The 22,103-nt window shown below is 51.3% G+C and overlaps 1 protein-coding gene across 2 annotated transcripts; it reads left to right on the plus strand.

Annotated features, from left to right (window-relative positions):
* The first annotated feature begins 1,180 nt into the window (after nucleotides 1–1,180).
* Nucleotides 1,181–21,885, plus strand: LOC144721014 (sterol 26-hydroxylase, mitochondrial-like). Of its 2 annotated transcripts, XM_078598293.1 has the most exons (8): nucleotides 1,181–1,921; nucleotides 12,499–12,689; nucleotides 13,523–13,728; nucleotides 15,760–15,957; nucleotides 16,528–17,029; nucleotides 18,105–18,186; nucleotides 19,469–19,735; nucleotides 20,073–21,885. In XM_078598293.1, the coding sequence occupies exons 1-7, from the start codon at nucleotides 1,592–1,594 to the stop codon at nucleotides 19,511–19,513; spliced, it is 1,554 nt and encodes a 517-aa protein (XP_078454419.1). In that variant the 5' UTR covers nucleotides 1,181–1,591; the 3' UTR covers nucleotides 19,514–19,735; nucleotides 20,073–21,885. The 2 variants fall into 2 exon arrangements, with proteins under 2 accessions (XP_078454419.1, XP_078454417.1); XM_078598291.1 differs by having other exon boundaries at nucleotides 18,105–19,735.
* Nucleotides 21,886–22,103: the final 218 nt, after the last annotated feature.

Here is a 22,103-nt window from a genome sequence, read left to right on the forward strand (position 1 = left end):
GAGCAAGTGTAATAAAATACTCCGTCAGGCACTGCTGTCTCCGTTTGTCTTTTATTTAGTTTCTTTCTCCGCACCCCGCTGGGTCCTGTTCGCGGACCAGCGTTGTCTCGAGCGCGCCCCGCACGCGCTCCCTCGTCAGCTCCTCCGCTCTTCCTCACACCCCGCTGGTCCTGACAGTGGACCAGCGTCTCCTCGCGCATGCCCCGCATGCGGTCTCCTCGCGATGTGCCCCACACGCACTCTTCCGTCAGTCTCTCCAGCTCCCCCCCGCTCCGTACACCGCTGGCCGACGGTGTGCTGAAGCCCCATCAGCCACGTGGCTGATGGCGCGGCGGCCACCCAACGTGGCCCCGCTTCTTCACGCCAACAACTGACCCCGATCCCTTTCGGGCTCCCACCTATATCTTCTATCCCACGTGACCCTGACTCCTCCCCTTCCGGATCGTCAGATCCGGCCTTCCCATACTGCCCTGCTGGCTCCACCTCCATTCACCTCGCTTCCAATTGGACCCGAGGTGAACGGCGGCACCTCCCACACGCCCCCCATACCGGACTCCGCCCCCAATACCCCGGGCCGTGTGATTGGGCCAGAACCCAGCAGCAACCCCATTTATGCTCGCATTACACAAGGATGTCAAAATGTCTCATTCATAGTGCAGTGTTATATGCAGTGCTGTACATTTGGGGTGCAGTGTGATGATTGCACGATCTGCCTTTGTTTAACACAGTAGCTTGTTCTCTTGTATAGCTGTTCAGTGCTGTTGTGGGTGCCTGGTCCATCCAGGATCTATTGTTGAGAAACATGTTATCTAGGACAATGTTGTGATACTGTAGTGTTCATGCATTGTGTTGATGTTTCCAAGTATTAACAGATGGTGTATCTGTGCTGTGTTTTTCCATCAGTTTTACTTCGTTCAATTCAATAAATTACGTTTGGAGTCTGGTGTTCACCCTGGCTCTGAGGGTTTATTGGATGCGATGTTAACTACTCGGATAGCGGTGCAACGCAGCGCACAGCGAGGCCGAGACAGTGTCTGTGTTCGCTTTCAGGGCTTACAAACCCCATCCATCCGAATTGAACGACAGTGTCGATCACGGCCAACGCCGGACATTTCTCAAGCAACCCACTTGGGATGTACCGCCATCTGCCGGCCACCCCGAAGCCCAACGGGTTATTTGTGGGTCCCACGGCATTCCCTGCGCGATCCCACCTCACGTCCCCCCCCCACAGCGCTGGGGCTTTCACAGAGCGCGATTCGCGTGGCGTCGTATCACAGTCCGGGGTGACCCCTTCAAAGAGTTCACAACATCCAGTGTACATACAGCAACAACAAAGACCTACGCAGCAGTAAAAGGCGCGCCCCCTACAGAGTGCTCGTACCTCGACTTGTGTGTGCGTCCCACCCCCGATACAGCACGATAAGCATCAGACGCGGGGTCAAGCAGAAAGTGTACATGCGCTCTCGAGGTTACAGTGCGGAAACCCAGCGACGCCGAGGCTGAGCTGAGCAAATCTCCCGTCTACATTTGCACGATCAACAACAGAGCCTTCAGCGCTGCAGAGGCAACCCACGAGTTGCTGCTGCTGCTGATGATGATGCTGCTGCTGCTTGCCCCACGTGCTCTCGTGCGTTGGGCAGCCCTGCCCCAGCGCTTGACCTTAACCGTGCCCCGCACGAGGCTGCGCTCGCCGCAAGCCGCCCTCTGCTCCCGCGGTGCCGTCTCGAGGTCGGCCAGCGGCTCCTCCGTGGCAGACGCCACCGCGAGGAGGGGTGCTGATGACGGCAAGCTGGCGGGCAAGTTCGACTCGCCGACCGGGCAGCAGCCTCGGTCCGTGAAGGAGCTGCCCGGTGTGGGGATGCTGTCCTCTCTCTACTGGCTCGTCATCCGCGGCTATTTGAGCGAGTTCCACGAGCTGCAGGTGAGTGACGCATCGTCGATCATCATCAGCTCCGGCTGCTATTCTTTGTCAGCGCAACTTTGTCAGGTGTTTGCCGTGAGACGATGGGGGGGAAGTGAGCTCAAATTAAGTTCTGCTCGAGGTACGTCTGCCGGGGAGATGGAGTGATGAAATGAGCTTGAGCGCGGGTGCTCGGTGGATTGTTGCATCGCAGGATCGTGCGATGGCGACGGACTTGGGGAAGCCTTCGTCCAGCAGTGGCTTGATCATGGCTGGTGAGCAAAAAATTATTGGTCTTTCGTCACCCGCATGAAAAGTTTGACACGTACAGTGAGGGAAAAAAGTATTTGATCCCCTGCTGATTTTGTACATTTGCCCACTGACAAAGAAATGATCATTCATAATCAACGTTTTTGGGTTTAGATCGCGTTATTTATAAATGTGTCGTAACCCTCCACCACCCGACACGGCCAATCAGTAAAAATGTGTCACGTTGACAAAAGACAAATAGTTCACTGCTTTAGCCCACCGGTGTGTTGAAGCCACAACATTTACAATTTGAGTACGACGTTTCGCTGGTAATTGCGGTTTTTAAATTTTATTCAGTATCTCGGCGGTGACAACAAACCGAAAAACAAACCGAATCCCGAGGGGGCGCCCCCTCACTCGCGCCCTAAAGGTCCCGCTCAGTCACCGACCCATCCTCTGGGCCGGGTTCACCCGTGCCACAGCATCGGAGGGGAAGCCTCCCCTTCCAGCCACGCACACCTTCACCCCCCGGATGCCGGCGAGGACCTCCCACCCCCCCCCCCGCCCTAGCCCACCCTGGGCAGCGGCCACTTCCATCGTTCCCTTGCGGCCTCGCGCCCCATTTTCCCTTGGTCCATCTCTACCACCCTTTCCAACAGTCTCCTCGCAGCATAGCATGTCTCCAACGGGGACGTCAGGGACCCCTCCAGCCCCTTCTTTCGCGCTTTCCACAGCGCCTCTTTCGTCGCTCCTATTACAGCCCACACCCGGTCCCTGTCCTCCCTCCCCACCCCCCGCAGCTCTCCCCACATGACGTCCCGTGCCGTCACCCTTGATAGAGCGAAACGGGCCAGCAACGGCTTACTCCTCCTCCAGACTTCCTGGGCGAAAGGGCACGCCACCATCACATGCGCCGCAGTTTCATCCGCGTTGCAGCCCCTCGGGCACTTGGGGGTATGCGCCATTTGGCGGCTGTACAAGAAACCCCGTGTCTCCAACCTGTCTCGGACAGCCAGCCATGACAGGTCCCGCTGCTCCTTCGTGAGCACTGCCGACGCCACATTCCTCCAAATCTTCCCGTGCGTCTCCCTCCTCGCACCGGCCACCTCGTCACAGGCCTCCTCCTTCTCCGCCGCAGCCCGCACCTCCCTGGGGGCCCACCGACCCCCCCACCGGCTCAGGCCGTGCTGCCCGACGTAGCTCCCCACCACGTCGCTAACCCAGCCCCCCGGCCAGTCCAAAGGGGTGCTCCTTCCTGCCTCAGTCATCCCGAGCCCCCGCAACCGCCACGTCAGTCGGTACCTCATATACCACGCTGCCTTGCCCCGCGGCTCCGCAGAGAAGAACAGCCGCAGCGCATTGCAGACAAAGGTCGATTGCAGGGTATACCCCACATTTGGGGCACCCCTCCCCCCATTCTGGACCTGCAGACACACCACGGCCCTCCTCACCCTCTCCATCCCTCCCCCCCAGATAAACCTGAAAATCGCCGTGGTCAAGGCCTTAGCCTCCCTCCCACCTGGCGGGAACACCTGCGCCAAGTAGTTTAGGGGTGGTAATATTTCTGTTTTAACCACCATAATTCTACCGGCCATCGTGAGCCGCCTCCCAGCCCACTTACCTAGGCAGCCCTTTGCCTTCCTCACCCCCTTCTCCCAGTTACCTTCCCCCATCCTATCCCCACAGAAAAACACCCCCAGTATCTTTATCCCCTCTGTTTGTAGACTCAGCTCCGGCGGCCGACCCTCGAAAAGCCTCGGGTCTCCAAAAACCATGAGCTGACTTTTCCCCACACTGACCTTCAATCCGGAGGCCGCGCAGAACCTCCCCATCCCCTCCATTGCCCTCCATACCGATGCCACGTCCCTGCATAGCACGGCCACGTCGTCCATGTACAGGGTCACCTTTCTCTGCTCCTTGCTCCCCGGTATTACCACCCCCCCAATCCTCTGGTCATTCCTTATCATCTGCGCCAGCGGCTCCATGCACATGACAAATAGCACTGGGGACATCGGGCATCCCTGCCGCACCCCCGATCCCACTGGGATGATCCCGGAGCATTCCCCATTTATCAGGAGCCTGGCCCTGAGCCCCCCATAGAGTCGCTTCACCCACTCCACCAGGGGCCCGCACACCCCCATCCTCTCCATCACCGCCAGCATGAATTCATGAGAGAGGCGGTCGAAGGCCTTGTCCAGGTCCAGACTTAGGATCCCCAACGGACACCCCCTCTCTCTCTCGCCTTCAATCGCCTCCCTCAAGACCACCAAAGTGTCCGCGATCCTCCTCCCCGGGACCGCACACGTCTGGTCCGGCCCCACCACCTCACCCACCACCTTCCCCAGTCGCCCTGCCACCACCCTTGCCACGATCTTATAGTCCGCGTTCAGGAGGGTTATTGGCCTCCAACTTCCCAGGTCCCTACGCTCCCCCTTCCCTTTATAAATCAGTGTCACCAGGCCCTCCTGCATGTCGTCCGGTACCTGCCCCTCCTCCAACGTTTCCCTACAAATTTGCACAACATCCTCCTTCAGGAGTTCCCAGAATTTTATGTAAAAGTCCGCCGGGATCCCGTCCGGGCCTGGGGTCCTGTTCTTGTTCAGCCCCTTCACCGCCCCTTCCACTTCCTCCCATTGAATCCTCTCCCCTAGCGCCTCCGGGTTCTCAACCCTCTTCGCCAATGCTCCCAGCAGCTCCTCCCGCCGCCCCCCATCTATCCCTTTCCCTTTATACAACTCCCCATAAAAGTCCTCCGCTACACTAATCATCCCTTCCGTCGTCACCTGTCTACCCCTAGTAGGACTAACCAGCTCCCTCATTTCATTGTCTCCCTCCCTACCCGCCTTAAGGAAAAAACGTGTACACTGCTCCCTATCCTCTGTTGCCCTGACCCTCGCCCTATACACTAATTGCCTAGCCCTCTTTTCCAGGACTGAGGCTACCCTCCCCTTCATCTCCGCTATCCTTTCTCCCACCGGGAACCCTAGCCCTAGCAGCCCATACAGCCTTTCTAACCTAGCGTTCCATTGTCTCAAATCCCTACCCACCCCATTTCTTCTACTGTAACACTGAAAGAACGTTCTGATCCTACACTTTACATGCCCCCACCACTCCACCCTCGTGGGGAAGCACACCTGCAGCGTCCTCCAGCTGGCATACGCTCGCTTGAAATCCTCCACCAACTCCTGCTCCGCCAGCAAGCCCACATTCATCTTCCACACGCCCTTCCCCCTCTTCACCCCCCCCGGGATCACAAGCTCCGCCACCACCATTCTGTGATCCGAGAGGGGAAAAGGTTCCACCCCCGCGCTGCCCACATTTACCTTGTCGGAAACGAAGATAAAGTCAATGCGTGACTGTGCTCCCCCACTCTTGTCCGCCCACGTGAACTCTGGCCACGTGCCGTGCATCCTCCTGAACGTATCCACCATCCCAAAGGTCCCCATCAGCTCCCTCAGTTCCCTGGAAGAGGAATCTAACTTCCTCCTCCCCTTCACCGACACCAGGTCCGCCAGGCCTAACGGGCAATTAAAATCGCCCCCCACGATGATCTGCCTCCTGGTGGCCAGTAGGCCCGCCAGGCTCTCCCACACCTCCTTCCTTTCCATGCACCGTACCGGGGCGTACACGTTTATCAGCCGAAGCTGCACGCCCTGGTAAGTAGCGTCTAGACAGAGAAGCCGACCCGGTATTATTTCCTGGGTCCCTTCTACACTCATTCCCCGTCTTCCTATGAGGGTGACCACACCTGTGCACCTGCTCTCGTTGCTGCCAGACCAAAAGTACTGTCCCTTCCATCCGTCCAGCAGAGCCTCCGACCCTAGGGTGTAGGGGAGGTGACATTCCTGGAGGAAGATTACATCGCTTCTGGTGAGCTGCAGCCACTGCATGATTGCCCCCCTCCTTCCCTTCCCCTTCATCCCTCTCACATTGACCGATGCTGCGGATATGTCCATGCCGGGGCGTGATTTATCCCGTGTCGGACTCCGGCGCGCGCTCCCTCCTCCTGCCTTTGCCCGCCTTCCCCTTAACCGTTTTCCTCCCCTTTGATTTACGGGGCTTTCCCCGGATCAAACGTTCCCCCCCTTCCCCCCACCTCCACCCCGACTCTCCCGAGTCCGGCGCGGATCCTGAAGGGCTCGTGTCTTCCTGGGGACTAGCTCCTATCAGGACTCTGTCCCGCTTCCTTTTCCTCCCCCCCACTTCCTCCCATGCTTCATCCGCCCCTTCCTCCACCCGCTGCCCCACCTCGCCCTCCTCTCCTGTCACCTCCGACCAGTTCCCCAGCGGCGTTCCCGAGTCCTCCATGCTGTCTCCCCTTCCCTCCTCCGCCCCCTCCAGTGGTGGTGGTGCTCCCTCCTCCGCCGATCCCCCTCCCTCACCTTCCTCGGGGGGCCGCGGTTCCTCCACCTCCCCTTTCCCTTCCCCTTCCCGCTCCCGGCCCGCTTCCCATCCGGCAGCCTCCGTCGCCTCCTCCACCTGGCCACTCCGCCATGCCCGCGCCCTGTTAGCGTAGGATTCTGGGCAGGTCCTGTACAAATGCCCTCTGCTGCCGCACAGGTTGCAAAGGGCTGGCTCCCCGCACTCCTCCACCGTGTGGTCCAGCGCCCTGCACCTGTAGCAAACGCGCGCCACGCATGCTGCTGCCAGGTGCCCCCCTCCCCCACACCTCCTGCACAGCTTGGGCTGTCCCGCGTACACCACATAGCCCCTGTTTCCGCCGATGTTCAGAGCACTCGGGACATGCTTCAGTGCCCCCCCCCTCCGTCTTCAGACGCACCCTCCACTGCCTGGCCCCCGTCCATATCCCCGCCGCATCCAGCACCCTCTTGCAGCCCGACAGGACCACACAGTGCTGCCGCAGCCACACCTCCACGTCCTGATCATGCAACGCTTCATTATAAAGGAACACGGTCACTACCTTCGTCTCCAGGTCCGATAGCAACCGCGTCCTCATAGACGCCAGCGGCTTCTTCCCCGCCTTCTCCTCGAAACGGGCAAGGAATTTTTGCAGCAGGATGTTGGTGGTGAAGCTCACGTCGAATGCCCTCCCCCCCGGCAGGGCAATCAGGCAGTACAAGTCCTCCACCTCCACCTGCAGCATTCCCAGCACAACCGACCTCACGAAGGTCGTCCTGTCCAGGGTGACCCCCTCTTCCACATCTTCCTTAAACTCGACCCGCACGCAATTGTGCCTCTTGGCCTGCAACGGGGTCAGGCCCGCCCCAGCTCCACCGCGCCACCTCCCCGCTCCCCCGCCGGGCCTCCCCGCACCCACCGGGCCAACCCCCGCCGTCTTCTCTCTCCGCTGCCCCCCTCCCGGCCCCTGGGCTGCTGGCGCCTATCCTGCCCCTTCCTCCCCCTTCCGATCGGGGGTACTCCCACCCCCTCCTCCCGGCGCTCCCCCTCGTTCTCCTCCCCGCTCCTCCCTCCCCGCGCTCCCCAACCCCTCCACCCCCCCCCCCACTCTCTTCCCTTGTTGCGCCTCACCCGACATCACCCTCGCACCAGACGGGCCCGCCCCGCTCCTACGGTCTCTCGCAGCGCCCCGGGTGTCTTCCTCAGGCTGCGCCGTGCGCCGCGACTCCGTCTCCATCTCCATGTGCTCGCTGCAGCTGGGTCACTCCTCCCACAGCGCCCGCGGCTCCCCCACCCTCCGGCAGCAAGGCCACCCCAGACCACCCGGTCTGGGGCCCTCGCACACCCCGGGGTGGCTGGAGAACCCACGGGACACCGACGAGCCGCAGCAGTGTATCAGGGAGAACCGGTTCAGGAACGCGTTTCGCTGGTAATTGCATCCAGCATCATCGGGCAATTCGCCAGAATGGTGAGGCTCTGCTGTGTCTCCCGTTCTTATATAGAGCAGCAGCAGGGTGACGTCATCATTAACTCATTAACTCATCAGGTGCAAAGATTCAAGGGGGGAGTGATTGTAATTATATACTAGATTAGTAATCAGGCTATTGTTACGATGCGAGTTGTAGATTAGTAATCATTTGGAATGTGTTTTATTGTGATTATGCTACATTAGTAATCAGTTAGTGTTTGTTTCCCTTATAAGGAATTGTAATGTATCTTATTTAATAATACGCTTCCAGGCACATTTATAAATAACGCGATCTAAACCCAAAAACGTTGATTATGAATAACATTGGTCGCGAAAGCCTACGTGTTAAAAAGAAATGATCAGTCTATAATTTCAATGGTAGGTTTATTTGAACAGTGATAGACAGAATAACAACAAAATCCATAAAAACGCATATCAAAAATGTTATAAATTGATTTGCATTTTAATGAGGGAAATAAGTATTTAAACCTTCTCAATCAGAAAGATTTCTGGCTCCCAGGTGTCTTTTATACAGGTAACGAGCTGAGATTAGGAGCAAACTCTTAAAGGGAGTACCTGTATAAAAGACACCTGTTCACAGAAGCAATCAATCAATCAGATTCCAAACTCTCCACCATGGCCAAGACCAAAGAGCTCTCCAAGGATGTCTGGGACAAGATTGTAGACCTACACAAGGCTGGAAGGGGCTACAAGACCATCATCAAACAGCTTGGTGAGAAGGTGACAACAGTTGGTGCGATTATTCGCAAATGGAAGAAACAAAAGAACTGTCAATCTCCCTCGGTCTGGGGCTCCATGCAAGATCTCACCTCGTGGAGTTGCAATGATCATGAGAATGGTGAGGAATCAGCCCAGAACTACACGGGAGGATCTTGTCAATGATCTCAAGGCAGCTGGGACCATAGTCACCAAGAAAACAGTTGGTAACACACTACGCCGTGAAGGACTGAAATCCTGCAGCGCCCGCAAGGTCCCCCTGCTCAAAAAAGCACATATGCATGCCTGTCTAAAGTTTGTCAATGAACATCTGAATGATTCAGAGGACAACTGGGTGAAAATGTTGTGGTCAGATGAGATTAAAATGGAGCTCTTTGGCATCAACTCAACTCTTCATGTTTGGAGGAGGAGGAATGCTGCCGATGACCCCAAGAACACCATCCCTACCGTCAAACATGGAGGTGGAAACATTATGCTTTGGGGGTGTTTTTCTGCTAAGGGGACAGGACAACTTCACCGCATCAAAGGGACGATGGACGGGGCCATGTAACGTCTAATCTTGGGTGAGAACCTCCTTCCCTCAGCCAGGGCATTGAAAATGGGCCGTGGATGGGTATTCCAGCATGACAATGACCCAAAACACACGGCCAAGGCAACAAAGGAGTGGCTCAAAAAGAAGCACATTAAGGTCCTGGAGTGGCCTAGCCAGTCTCCAGACCTTAATCCCATAGAAAATCTGTGGAGAGAGCTGAAGGTTCGAGTTGCCAAACGTCAGCCTCGAAACCTTAATGACTTGGAGAAGATCTGCAAAGAGGAGTGGGACAAAATCCCTCCTGAGATGTGTGCAAACCTGGTGGCCAACTACAAGAAACGTCTGACCTCTGTGATTGCCAACAAGGGTTTTGCCACCAAGTACTAAGTCATGTTTTGCAGAGGGGTTAAATACTTATTTCTCTCATTAAAATGCAAATCAATTCATAACATTTTTTACATACGTTTTCTGGATTTTTTTAATTGTTATTCTGTCTCTCACTGTTCAAATAAACCTACCATTAAAATTATAGACTGATCATTTCTTTGTCAGTGGGCAAACATACAAAATCAGCAGGGGATCAAATACTTTTTTCCCTCACTGTATATTTGCCTGAAAACATTTTTGCTGTGAACTTACAAGGTTAGACGGCACTTTACAACGTAGAAGGAAGCTATGTAAATACAGCATTATGTTGTAGAAACAGGTGGACTTCTCCACAACTCTGGCTGTCGCCTGATGAATCTGGTTGTAATTACTGGCGAAACGTTGTACTCAGATTGTAAATGTTGTGGCTTGGCTCTCCAACACACCGATGTGCTGTACTAGTGACGAATTGCATGTTCTGTTTACGTAACAAACCTTAAATTTCGATTTAAAGCTTTCGTGACGGCAGGAATTGATCTTCTTGGTTCTTTCGGTAAAGTCACGTAGAAGGGAAATAATAAAGTCATAAAAATAAAACATAATAAAATACAATTCACACGACGTTTCGGCCACAACGCAAGCAGCCGTCCTCAGGTGAAGAACAGGGCTGTCGGAAAGACAGCGTCCGAATGAACACCACCAAGCTTGGCAGCGTATATTTAAGCAGGGGTTTGAGGAGGAGAGCGCCAACGTTTTCATGGAGAAATTTGAGACTGACGCCATCCAGACTGCCACTCTACGCCCGACCTTATGGAAGAGGTACGTGGATGACACTTTTGTCATTTGGCCACATGGCCGGCCTGCTCTAGACCAATTCCTCGACCACATCAATTCCATACACCCAACCATCAGATTCACCATGGAAGTCGAAAAAGATGGCAAGCTACCCTTTTTGGATATCCTAATTAAAAGGAGACCTGATGGTTCAATGAGCCACTCTGTCTACAGGAAAGCTACCCATACGGATGCTTACCTAAAACCGGATTCCCACCACCATTCATCCCAGAATAATTCCATCATCAAGACTCTACACCATAGAGCCCAATGCATCTCCGACCAGGAACACATTGCCAGTGAACTCAAGCACGTACACCAAGCTCTCAAGGCTAATGGTTACTCCGACTACAAAATCCGCAAAGCCATCACTCCAACCATCAAGAAGAATCATCTTGAGGAGCCACTCAAATCCATCACCTTACCCTACATTGCGGGGGTCACAAAAAAGATATCCAAAATCCTGAATAAACACAATATCCAGGTTCGATTCAACACAGTACATACAATCCGTGATCTGGTCCCATCTGTAAAAAATGTGGTTCCAGACATACAGTACCCTGGCGTCTACAAACTAAGTTGCCTCTGTGGTAGCAGTTGCATTGGAGAAACCAAACGACATGTCTCGGACCGCATCCGTGAACATAAATCAGACCTGAAACACGGTAGGACAAACACCTCAGCCGTGGCAGATCATTGTTATAATTCAGTGGGCTCACATGACATTGACTGCTCCAAGACAGAGGTTCTCTGCAAGCCATCTGGCTACCATGAGAGATTCGTTCATGAAGCGATCCACATATACAAACACAGAGACAATTTCAACCGAGAAGATGGATTCTGGCTCAGCAATCATTGGAAGGACGTGATAAACCATTTCGGGTCTTAACCGATTGTGTTCACGTTTACGGTGACTTTCAGACCGCAGTCCACTCGCTGGCATTGACTATATATCTTTTGTATTCTCCTCAGGGAATGGAGTCTTTGCTCCGCTGCAAGTCTCCTTTCACCACTCTTCCATTGACATATTTCGTTGCTTCCTCTTAGTACCTTTCACGCGACGGTCAATGGTATAGTGTATAGCAGATTGTATAATAATAATAAATAGTATAAAAGTGTAATGTTTAATATAATGTATAAGGTAACATATAGTAACGTATTTGTATAGTGAATATACAGCAGTGTGGTATACAGTAGGGTGTGTAGAATAATACATAGTGTAATATTACAATGTATAGTCTAAGGTATAGGGTGGTGTATAGTAACGCAGTGTATAATTTAATGTTGGGTTTGTCTATGGCAGTGTATAGTACGGGGTATATCCGTGTGATGTAAGAAAAAAGTTTAGCTGGAGGCATATTATATTTTTTTGCGACATAGAAGTGTAATGTATGACTTACTGTTAGTAGCTCAGCTTATTGGAGAGTATATTGAGTATATTGATATTTTAGTTTTTTACGTGGTGGTTTGGCTGCTGCAGCTCCTTACTATTAAAATTTCCCTCCCTTTATTACTGCTAATCCTACTTCCTCCCTTTATTACTGCTAATCCTACATAATACACGAGCATAATATGACTTTGAAACACCCCCCCCCACCACCTACACATTCCACAAGTAGTGACTAATCCCATATCTACATTTTCCATAAATATGCTAAATTCCCCTGTTGATATGTAAATTCATTTGTCAAGGCGCTCTCCTCCTCTAACTCCTGCTTAAATATACGCTGCCAAGCTTGGTGGTGTTCATTCGGACGCTGTCTTTCCAAAAGCCCTGTTCTTCACCTGAGGACGGCTGCTTGCGTTGTGGCCGAAACGTCATGAGAATTGTATTTATTATGTTTAATTTTTATTATTTTATTATTTCCCTTCTACGTGACTTTACCGAAAGAACCAAGAAGATGTAACAAACCTTCCTAGTTGGCCGTGTTGGGTGGTGGCGGGTTTAACGACACATTTATATATTTCTTGGTGTTTCGAAAATCGTTTTATACTTTGAGCGACGCACACTAATACCAAGTAATCAATGACGAGGGATGTTTGACCCAACAGATTATACATCACAAGCGCTTCGGGAACATGTGGACTACATACATGGGCCCGGAGCTGTTCGTCTGCCTTGTCGACCCAGACCTTATCGAACAGCTGATGAGACAGGAGGGACCTTACCCTGTGCGCATGACCTTGCCCGCCTGGGATGATTATCATTTGATGCGGGGTCATTCCAAAGGCCTGCTAACCCAGTGAGTCCACCATGATGCCAGTGAAGTTTTTTCTTTTTTTGTGTACAGCGCATTGGGTTTTCCAGTTTCGGGTGGATTCATTCATTAACTGAATTGTGCTGCCAATGGCTTCATCGTCATTATTAGAGACCCGTAGACCCATAGAGAGACTGATAGACTTACATGCAGACCCATTGAGAAAAGAAAATGCTCTGACTTCATCATCTGCTCTCTTCCACCATATTGCCACTGGTTTGGTGAAAGTGCAGCACTTGTCATCATCATCACCACCACCACTAAATATTGCCTTGGTGTTCGAAATGATGAATGAATCCACCAGCACTCTGTATCACTTGAAGCTGGAAAACCCGAATTGGACTATATTGTCTCCTCAACGTGGGGCCAAAAAACTGCCACTGCTGTACACATGCACGGTGTACTGCAACCACAATACAGTGCACATACATGCCAGGTACGTGACCTAGACAAAAGCAAAATTTCCCCTTATAATATTTACAGACTTTTTGGAGCAAGTAACTATGAAGGCTGGCACAGTACACGAGGGGCTGGATGGCCAGCACCACGCTCTGCGACTCTTGTTTCCCCAGCAGGGATGTTCGCACACTGCACTGGGTACTCATTTGAGGCTGAGTCAACCTAGGGGAGGCCCAGGACTGGTTCAGATAATTGTCATTGGTGTTGGCCGTGAGCGGGAATCAAACTGGGGTCACCGGGTTTACAGTGCAGCGTCCGCACCTTTGCCTGCACCTCCGGATGAATGCAAACACACACACACACATGGCCGATTACCGGAGCTGCTAGCCCCCCCCCCCTTCCCATCTCCACACCTGCAGGACGGGCACCGACTGGAAACGCATGCGCGAAGTTCTCAACCAGCGCATGCTCAAGCCCAGGGAGGTGATGCAGTTTGCGGACCCCCTCAACGCCGTCGTCACAGAGCTGATGGGGCACGTGCGGGCGAGGCGCGGGCACGGCGCCGCTGCCGCCGTTTTCCCGCTGCCGGACGTCGCTCAGCTGCTCTACCGATTCGCCTTTGAAGGTGCGCTCGCTCAGCCGAGCCCGAAAGCGGCACAGCTGCAATTTTGATGTCGCAATAAAGAATAACAAATTTTGACTTAGAACTTTCGTGACTGCAGGAATTCATATTCTATGGTTCTTTCGGTAAAGTCACGTAGATTGAAAAAATAACCATAAAATAAAGTGAATAAAAATATCACGGCGTTTCGATCGCAACAGGAACAGCGAGCTGTTCATAAAGGTTTAGAGATGGGCGGGGCAGCTAATGTTAATGTGGGAGAGGTCTCCGACACCGGTAGTAGGTCTACACCAATCAAAGCATTGCACCTCGCTCCATAAACCCACACTGCAGACGGTGGAGGTTGGCAAGAAAACACAAATCAAGTCATGACCCAAAGTGGTTGATGACATCTTTCCAATGATTGCTGAGTCTATAACCTTCCCCTCGGTTGAAATTGTCTCTGTCAATATATGGATGGGTTCATGAACAAATCTTTGTTGATAGCCAGTAGGCTTGCAAAGTACCATCGTCTTAGAGAAATCAATTTCGTGTGAGCCAGCCGCGTTAAAATGATGATCAGCCACGGCAGAAGTATTGGTCCTACCATATTTCAAATCTGCCTTAAGTTCACGAACATGGTACGAGACATGTCGCTTAGTTTTCCCAATGTAACAAGTACAGTAAAAGCTTGGATTGCGAGTAACTTGGTCTGCGAGTGTTTTGCAAGACGAGCACATTTTTTAAATAAATATTAATTTGATAAACGAGCGAGGTCTTGCAATACGAGTACTGTAGTACGTACAGTATACGCTTTTTCTGCCGAGCGTCACGTGATCACAACTGAGCCGATGGTTCTTCTCTCTCTCGCTGTTGGATTGTGGGTAATCATCTCCCATGCTCGGTCTCAGTCGATGTGCCTCACTCGTATCGTCAACATTCGTGCGAGCGTATACTGTTTACTATAGTGTTGTGACCACGAGTGTGTGCGTAAAGCATTTTTTTATTTTGTGTCCAAGTGTAGTGACTGTTCTTTAGTAACTGTACTGCAAGTAAAAGTCGTCCTACACAATAACCCTCCTCTCCTCTCTCTCGTCTCCCTCACACCAGCCACGATTCAACTTAATGAATTAAATTGATCACTTTATATTACATTTTAATAATTAAAATATATTAATCATTTTGATATGAATACAGTATTTTTGGTTGTGGAACGAATCATACTCTTTTGTTTTTTCGGTAAATCAACGTAGGTAAAAATAAATAAATAAATCTACTAAATTTTATCACGACGTTTCGGAGGCAACACAAGCTTCCGTCTTCAGGTGGAACCGTTACAGCCAAAGTCACTGTAATAAGTGAAGCTAATCACTGTAATAACGGTTCCACCTGAAGACGGAAGCTTGTGTTGCCCCTGAAACGTCGTGATTTTTTATATATTTTTTACCTACGTGACTTTACCGAAAAAACCAAAGGGTATGAATCCTTGCAGTCACGAAAACTTCAAATTTGTGGAACGAATCATCCGAGTTTCCATAATTTCTTATGGGGAAATTCGCTTTGATATACAAGTTCTTTGGATTACGAACACGTTTCCGGATCGAGTTATGCTCGCAATCCAAGGTATTACTGTATTCATTTATGACAGTAGCTTGGATTATTTAATATTGTGCAAAACGATAGTCTGTAACTATCACAATTTTTCAGTTTTTTTAATGAGAAAACGGCCTTGAAGTTGACCGAATTCAGATAAATCAAGAGCGATGAGTCACTCTTCTGGTTGAACTCGTGACATCGCAACTGGCTCAAAGGGTGGTCCAGGTAGAAACGTGCCACTCCCTATCCAAGCTACGCAGCCTTGGGTGGGCGTTCACTTCGCCTGGTGAGACTACTGTGGGAATCTGGGCTGAGCCGATGGTACACGAATCGTGAACGGGGCCGGCCTTCTTTCCAGCGGTCATGGTAACCCGGGCACAAAATAAACCAGATCATCTTTAAAACCACTAGTTTTCTTTCAACAAAACGCCTCTTGTGCTCATCAATTGTTCGTGGTAGGCGTTACAACCGTTCTGTTTGAGACTCGAATGGGCTCGCTCGAGGATGCCGTCCCCAAGGAGACCCAGGACTTCATTCGCGCCATCGAGAGCATGATGTCCACCACGGTGCACGTGACGGTCCTACCTCGGTGGACGCGGCCACTCCTGCCTTTCTGGGGCCGCTTCGTCCAGGCGTGGGACGTCATCATCAACACCGGTGCAGTGTGTTGGCTTAGGTCAACCGTCATTATCCCCGACTGCGCTCACACGTACCACCGCGACAAAAGTAGATGCTCAAGGCCTTGACTCACCACCCGAGCATTTCTCACTGGTAATACTTCACCAGATAAAGCATTTAAATGAAGTAACTATGGCGAATTGGTACCGCATAGCGGCGCAGGTCTGTCTAGCGAATGTAAAGAGTGTTAAAAAGTGGGTTTGATGAACAATGGTTGGTTTATAGAATACACAACCTCTGGCAGTCGTGTGACCTCTGTGATCTGATTGTAAGTTGCTATTCCAGTTTCCCACTCGGGGCAGCTGCAATCAGATTTTGTTCACATTTGAGCAACTCAATTTTTTACAACAGTAGAAATTGCGACCGGCACTCGTGCCTGTAACGATCAGCCCAGAATTGCCTCATTATGTTACGGCCTTCGGGAAAACATGAAAAGCTCAACACCTGTCGAACGGATTTTTTTGTCTGAACGGCACGACAATATTTAAAACGTTTCCCTCATTTTCTACCCGCTGTCCTTGCGCCGATGTGGTGGCTCCGGCACCGCAGCGACGCGACTGATAAACGTCAAGCTGGCGGAGGTGAAGGATTGCATCTCCCGGGGGCAGGAGGTGCGCGGCGAGTACCTGACCCACTTGCTGGCGAGTGGTCGCCTCTCGTTGCCCGAAATCTACAGCAACACCACCGAGGTCCTGCTGGCTGGCGTGGACACCGTACGTTCGACTCCCATAGGCGGACGGCTACAGCCAGAGGCTGACACGGTCGGCAGTTGGCCGCGATCTTGCTGCCAGTCTGTCGGCGTCACCGTGCGTGAAGTGCGATCGCCCCCCCCCTCACCGCCGCCCTTGTTTTATCATTGTTTGTTGACTGTTGGTCACTCACAGACGTCGAACACGCTCTCGTGGAGCCTCTACCACCTGGCTCGGATGCCCGCCTTGCAGGAGGCCCTGTGCCGTGAGGTGAATGCAGTCGTGCCTGGTATAGCCGTGCCGGGCATTGACGAGGTGGCCCGGATGCCACTCCTCAAGGCCGTCATCAAGGAGACGCTGCGGTGAGGTGTTCGGGGGCACTGGCAGAGCCAGTGGGGGGGTGGGGTGGCACGTGCCCCCCCAATGATCCGATCGCAATCCCTAATTTCGATCGGATCATTGGGGTTTATTAGTAATAAATTGGCATTTTGCGACCATGAGATGAGAGGACAATAGTCTGAGTCCATAATTGGCAATAAGTAACGGCAAAGCAGTTATAAGTGACTCATAGAATTGTGCGCAGTTGCGTATACAGTACACGACTTCCCTGAAGGCAAACACCTTCAGCGAGCGCGATGCCGATCACACACGGTTCGAATTCGACCCTCGATCGATGGCTGCACCATCGCCGTGCACGCGTTGAATAAAAAGCAAGGGACAAGTCCTCACTAACAACTCCTATCATTTTTCATTGCTAAAGGGGTTGCCCCCCCTACCTGAAAATCCTGTCTCCGCCATTGTTCGGAGGGCAGCAAGGTGCGACCGCATACGTGGTTGCTGCTGTGTCCGCTATGCAAGCTGTATGTATGCACATTAAACTTCTTTTGCACTCTACATAGCCAACCGTGCTAGTGTGTGGTGTTAGCCGTTCGCGATGCCCGTCGGCTCTGCGCCGCTTACTTTGTCAGTCGGCTTCTTATGTTTCGGTTTGATTGAAAGCTAGGTTGTTTACTTCAACATTTTCTGTAGGTTACATTTTGTTGTTGTGTTCATACGTTCGTTCGTGCTCTACCTTGGGCTGAACGCTGTTCATAAATTATACGATGGGAGGTCACTTTATCACCTCTGCCAATTTTACGGTCCAGATGATGTTCTGAGCGCCGTCACCAATGGCTGCACAGTAACCCATCAAGTAAAAATGTTGTTTTGTACTTTATTTGGCTAAATTCTACGTCTGAGAATTAACAATCGGTTTCACTGCTATTTGAGTAAAATTACTCTCAGTGGCGGAATGGGAGGAAAAGTGAGCAAAGATGAAAGGGCCACTTGAAGCAATTTCCAGTAATTATGTTGAGATTCCCTTGTAAGGCCCATCTCGGACACATGGATTCACGCAGGTTTCTAAGTTCTAAATGTATTTGCTGTTTATGTCCGCAGGTTATACCCGGTGGTCTTCCAGAATGGGAGATGCATCATGGATGATGGCGTGGTAGTCGGCGGGTACTCCTTACCAAAAGGGGTAAACCGTGCTCGCGTTGAGCTCACTGCATACGTCACGTGGAAATTTCCCCCACATTCATTGGGTGTCGATTCAGCTGTAGAAATAAGTTCGGAATTTTTTTTTTTTAAAAATAAATCATTTCTGTCAGTTGTAACTTTGACCATTTTCTAAATGGCATCGTTTCTCTAATCACCGCTGCCGCTTTTGTCAAGTGTGGTGATTTACATGTTGTTTTTACTGTAGTGACTCGATTATAACGATCTGTGATTGGTCGAAATTCATCAGGCGTTGCCATTTGTAAAAATGACACTTAAATAACAGACCAAGATTAAATAATAGACCTTCGTCATACACTGTTGGATGAAGAACTTACCAAACCGTGGCAGTTATGGATGTTGTTTGACCGTACTTGTTTATTAATGCAAGTTGATGAAATGGACAGCACAGAATCAAACTCACGTTACCGTGCTCGTAGAAAAGTGTGTGAACTGCACCACAAATGGCCTTTGTGCGTGTACAGCACAGCCCTTTTTGTCAACCCACTTCTGGATGGAGGACCTCTCCATGCCACGTGGGTCATGAAGGTTGTTTACATACTTCACGCCGGTCAGGGTGGGTTGGTGAAATCGAGAAACAAAAATGTGGAAGCATAGAGTCACAGTATAATAATTAATTGTTCCGCACTGCGCTTTGCAACGTAAATCTGCAAATGCCTATGACAACCTGGCGTGTACCTGGTGGTCAAGGGCCATCCAGGTTCAACACTGTTCAGCTTCCAAGGTCTGATGAGATAGGGCACGTTTCAATGTGAATGGCACTTCTCAAATAAGTTGATTGGCCCATCCGTTGTTTTTTTTATAATGGCTCTAAGGCCCAAAATGCCAAGCGGTCACCAACAAAAAATAACTACGTTACATGTACCAGATAAGATGTAAGGCTTTGATTGAGTTGATAAAGCTTTTTTTGGACGTGGGCAAAGAGAGAAAAATGGGGGAGGGCTTTTCCAAGTTGAGCAGCGCCAAGAAAGAAGGAGAAAGAGAAAGGTTCTGACCGGCAGTAATCGTGGTGGTTGAACGCAGTGTGGATGAGATTAATCATGTCATTCCGGTAGACCCGAGTCCTCCACATCAGTGGAGATATCAACGAATGGAATTTATGAAAAACCGTTACCATGGCAGCAGCCGCGAGAAAATAGTGATGATGAGACAACTGACTGGTGGCCGGTGAGCGAGCGGAGTGAATCGGTGAATGTTTGATGGTCAGCCAACGTGATCGTTGCCCCCCGTCGCTGGCGCCGCAGACCCACCTGTCACTGTGCAACTACCTGCTCTCCATGGACGGATAAATCTTCCCGAATCCGCGGGAGTTCCGGCCCCAGCGCTGGCTGCGGGGCAAGGACCGTGCCGCATGGCGGCACGGCAGTGGCGGGGAAGAGGAGGAAGAGGCTGCTGCTGCTGCCACCTCGGAGAGAACGCATCCCTTCGCCTACATCCCATTTGGCTTTGGGCTGCGTGGGTGCGTGGGACGCCGTATCGCCGAGCTCGAGATGCACCTCTGCCTGGCCAGGGTCGGTATCCCCAGACGAAGGTTTTATTGGTTTAACATGTAGCAGGCTTTCGCGACCAATATACATAATACAGGTTTTTTGGGTTATATCGCATACATACATAAATTTGTCATTAAACATGCCACCACCCGACACAGCCAATTAGTAAGGTTTGTCACGTAAACAGAACATGCCAATTCGTTACAAGCCACAACATTTACAATCTGAGTACAAGCTAGTTGTGCAAAAGGCCGAAAACCCCTGGCCGTATCGTCACGCGAGATCGTGACGTTATTTGGTTTCTCCCTGAATCTCAGCGATCGTTCTCTGTCACCGCGTGTGCTGCTTGCTCCCACAGTTTGTGAAGACGTTCGAGATGATGCCCGAGCCCGGCGCGAAACAAGTTCTGCCAAAAACACGGGGCCTCCTCGTTCCCTCTGCCCCCATCAACCTCTTGCTGCGTGAGAGACTCTGAGGAGAAGAAACTAAAGAAGAAGAACGACACGGAGAGAAGGCCATAATATATATTTTTTTGGGTTAGATCGCGAAAATATATAAATGTGTCATTAAACCCGCCACCACCCAACACAGCCAACTAGTAAGGTTTGTCACGTAAACAGAACATGCCAATTTGTTACTAGTACAGCACACCGGTGTGTTGGAGAGCAATTCCACAACATGTACAATCTAAGTACGACGTTTCGCCAGTTATTACAACTAGCTTCATCAGGCGACAGCCAGATTTGGGAGTGACGAGACAACTGCAGACGATGCAGGGCTCAATGACTCGTGGCCGGAGTTGGCAGGGGGGCACACAGGGAGGAGGCAATGCCCCCTCCCAAACTGGGCACCTTTATTAATATATTTTCAGAAGTTTACACTTAAGATCAAGTCAAACTCCGCGTATGCTTAGTGTGCGCTCATTAAATCCATATCGAACACGCGTGTTCGACACGCGTGTGCACTCCGTGTATCCCAGGGCTTAATTTATCACCTCTATATTTTCCGGATCGCTGCTAAGATGGCATGGAGTAGTCATAATTGGCGCAATGCACCGCCACTACTACTTACTACTCCTCGAGTACAATATACGCTTATCCATAATAATCCTAAATGGCTGTACCATGTTATTCCGGGGCTATTCCTAAGGCACCGCTCGCACACGTTCGTCGTGCTCGTCACAGCCGCAGCCAAAGTCATCACGAGGGCAAAACGAGGCGGGCGAGATGGATGTGGCGTGGCGCTGTCATTCCCGAACTGTTCCGGCTGATGTGAAGAATGACTGCGCTCACGAGTGTGCGAGCTCGCTGGTCGTGAGTGATGTCACATCCCTGTCAACCCATCCCGTATTCCTGTACAGGGAAATTGAGTTAGGTCCATACGGTGCATAGCCGTATCAACACGGGCAATGCATGTGGTTTGTCTGTGTTTCTCCCTCGCGATGGGACTTTGTAGGATGAACGTTGAGATTTTTAATGGCACAGAGTGACCAATAAGGTCTGGATTGGTCTTGAATAAGGTAGGCACTGGTAAGGGGTTGACAGGTATGTTATGTTCTACAAGGGCGAGAACACTTAAATGTGGCACACCATCCATCTCCAGCCTCACGAATTGTGTCTACGCTGGTTAGCATTTGGAGGTGCTCACGAACAGCAACAGTCCATCAAGGCTTATGTACGATGGATGGATCTGTGTCTGTTCTGCCTCACGGCAGGTGTTTTGCTCCGTGGGAGTGGGGGCGTGTGTACACAGGAATTTCCTGATGTTGAGTTTGGTCACGTGACCAGGAAGTTCCAATTTGACAGCCTTTCAGCCACGAGGCTGGGGGTCCGCCATAATACAGAGTTCAAGATGGCGGCACACATCGCGTCCCAGTGAAGCCAGCTGTAATTGTACATTGTGGGAATTTAATAATTATTGTCTGTAAGTTCGTTTATGTTCTTGTAATACTGGGAATGCTGTTATAATGTTAGAACGACCGTTATAATGCTGTAAATGCCTTTATAATGCTGTTAAATTGTTACGATAAATACGAGGCCTAGTTAACAAAGAAGCCTGTAACTTGCCTTATTGTGAATGTCACTTGTAATTGAATAAGTCGAGTCAAACTTGTACCCAAGTAACTATATTGCGATCTTGAGAGCAAGTGTAATAAAAGACTCCGTCAGGCACTGCTGTCTCTGTTGGTCTTTTATTTAGTTTCTTTCTCCGCACCCCGCTGGGTCCGGTCCGCGGACCAGCGTCGTCTCGCGCGCACCCCGCACGCGCTCCCTCGTCAGCTCCTCCGCTCTACCTCACACCCCGCTGGTTCTGACAGTGGACCAGCGTCTCCTCGCGCATGCCCCGCACACGCTCTCCTCGCGACGTGCCCCGCACGCGCTCTTCCGTC

This window comes from Lampetra planeri, chromosome 10 (genome assembly GCF_965212315.1).
Source record: "Lampetra planeri chromosome 10, kcLamPlan1.2.h2, whole genome shotgun sequence".
In the NCBI taxonomy this organism is placed as follows: Eukaryota; Metazoa; Chordata; class Hyperoartia; order Petromyzontiformes; family Petromyzontidae; genus Lampetra; species Lampetra planeri.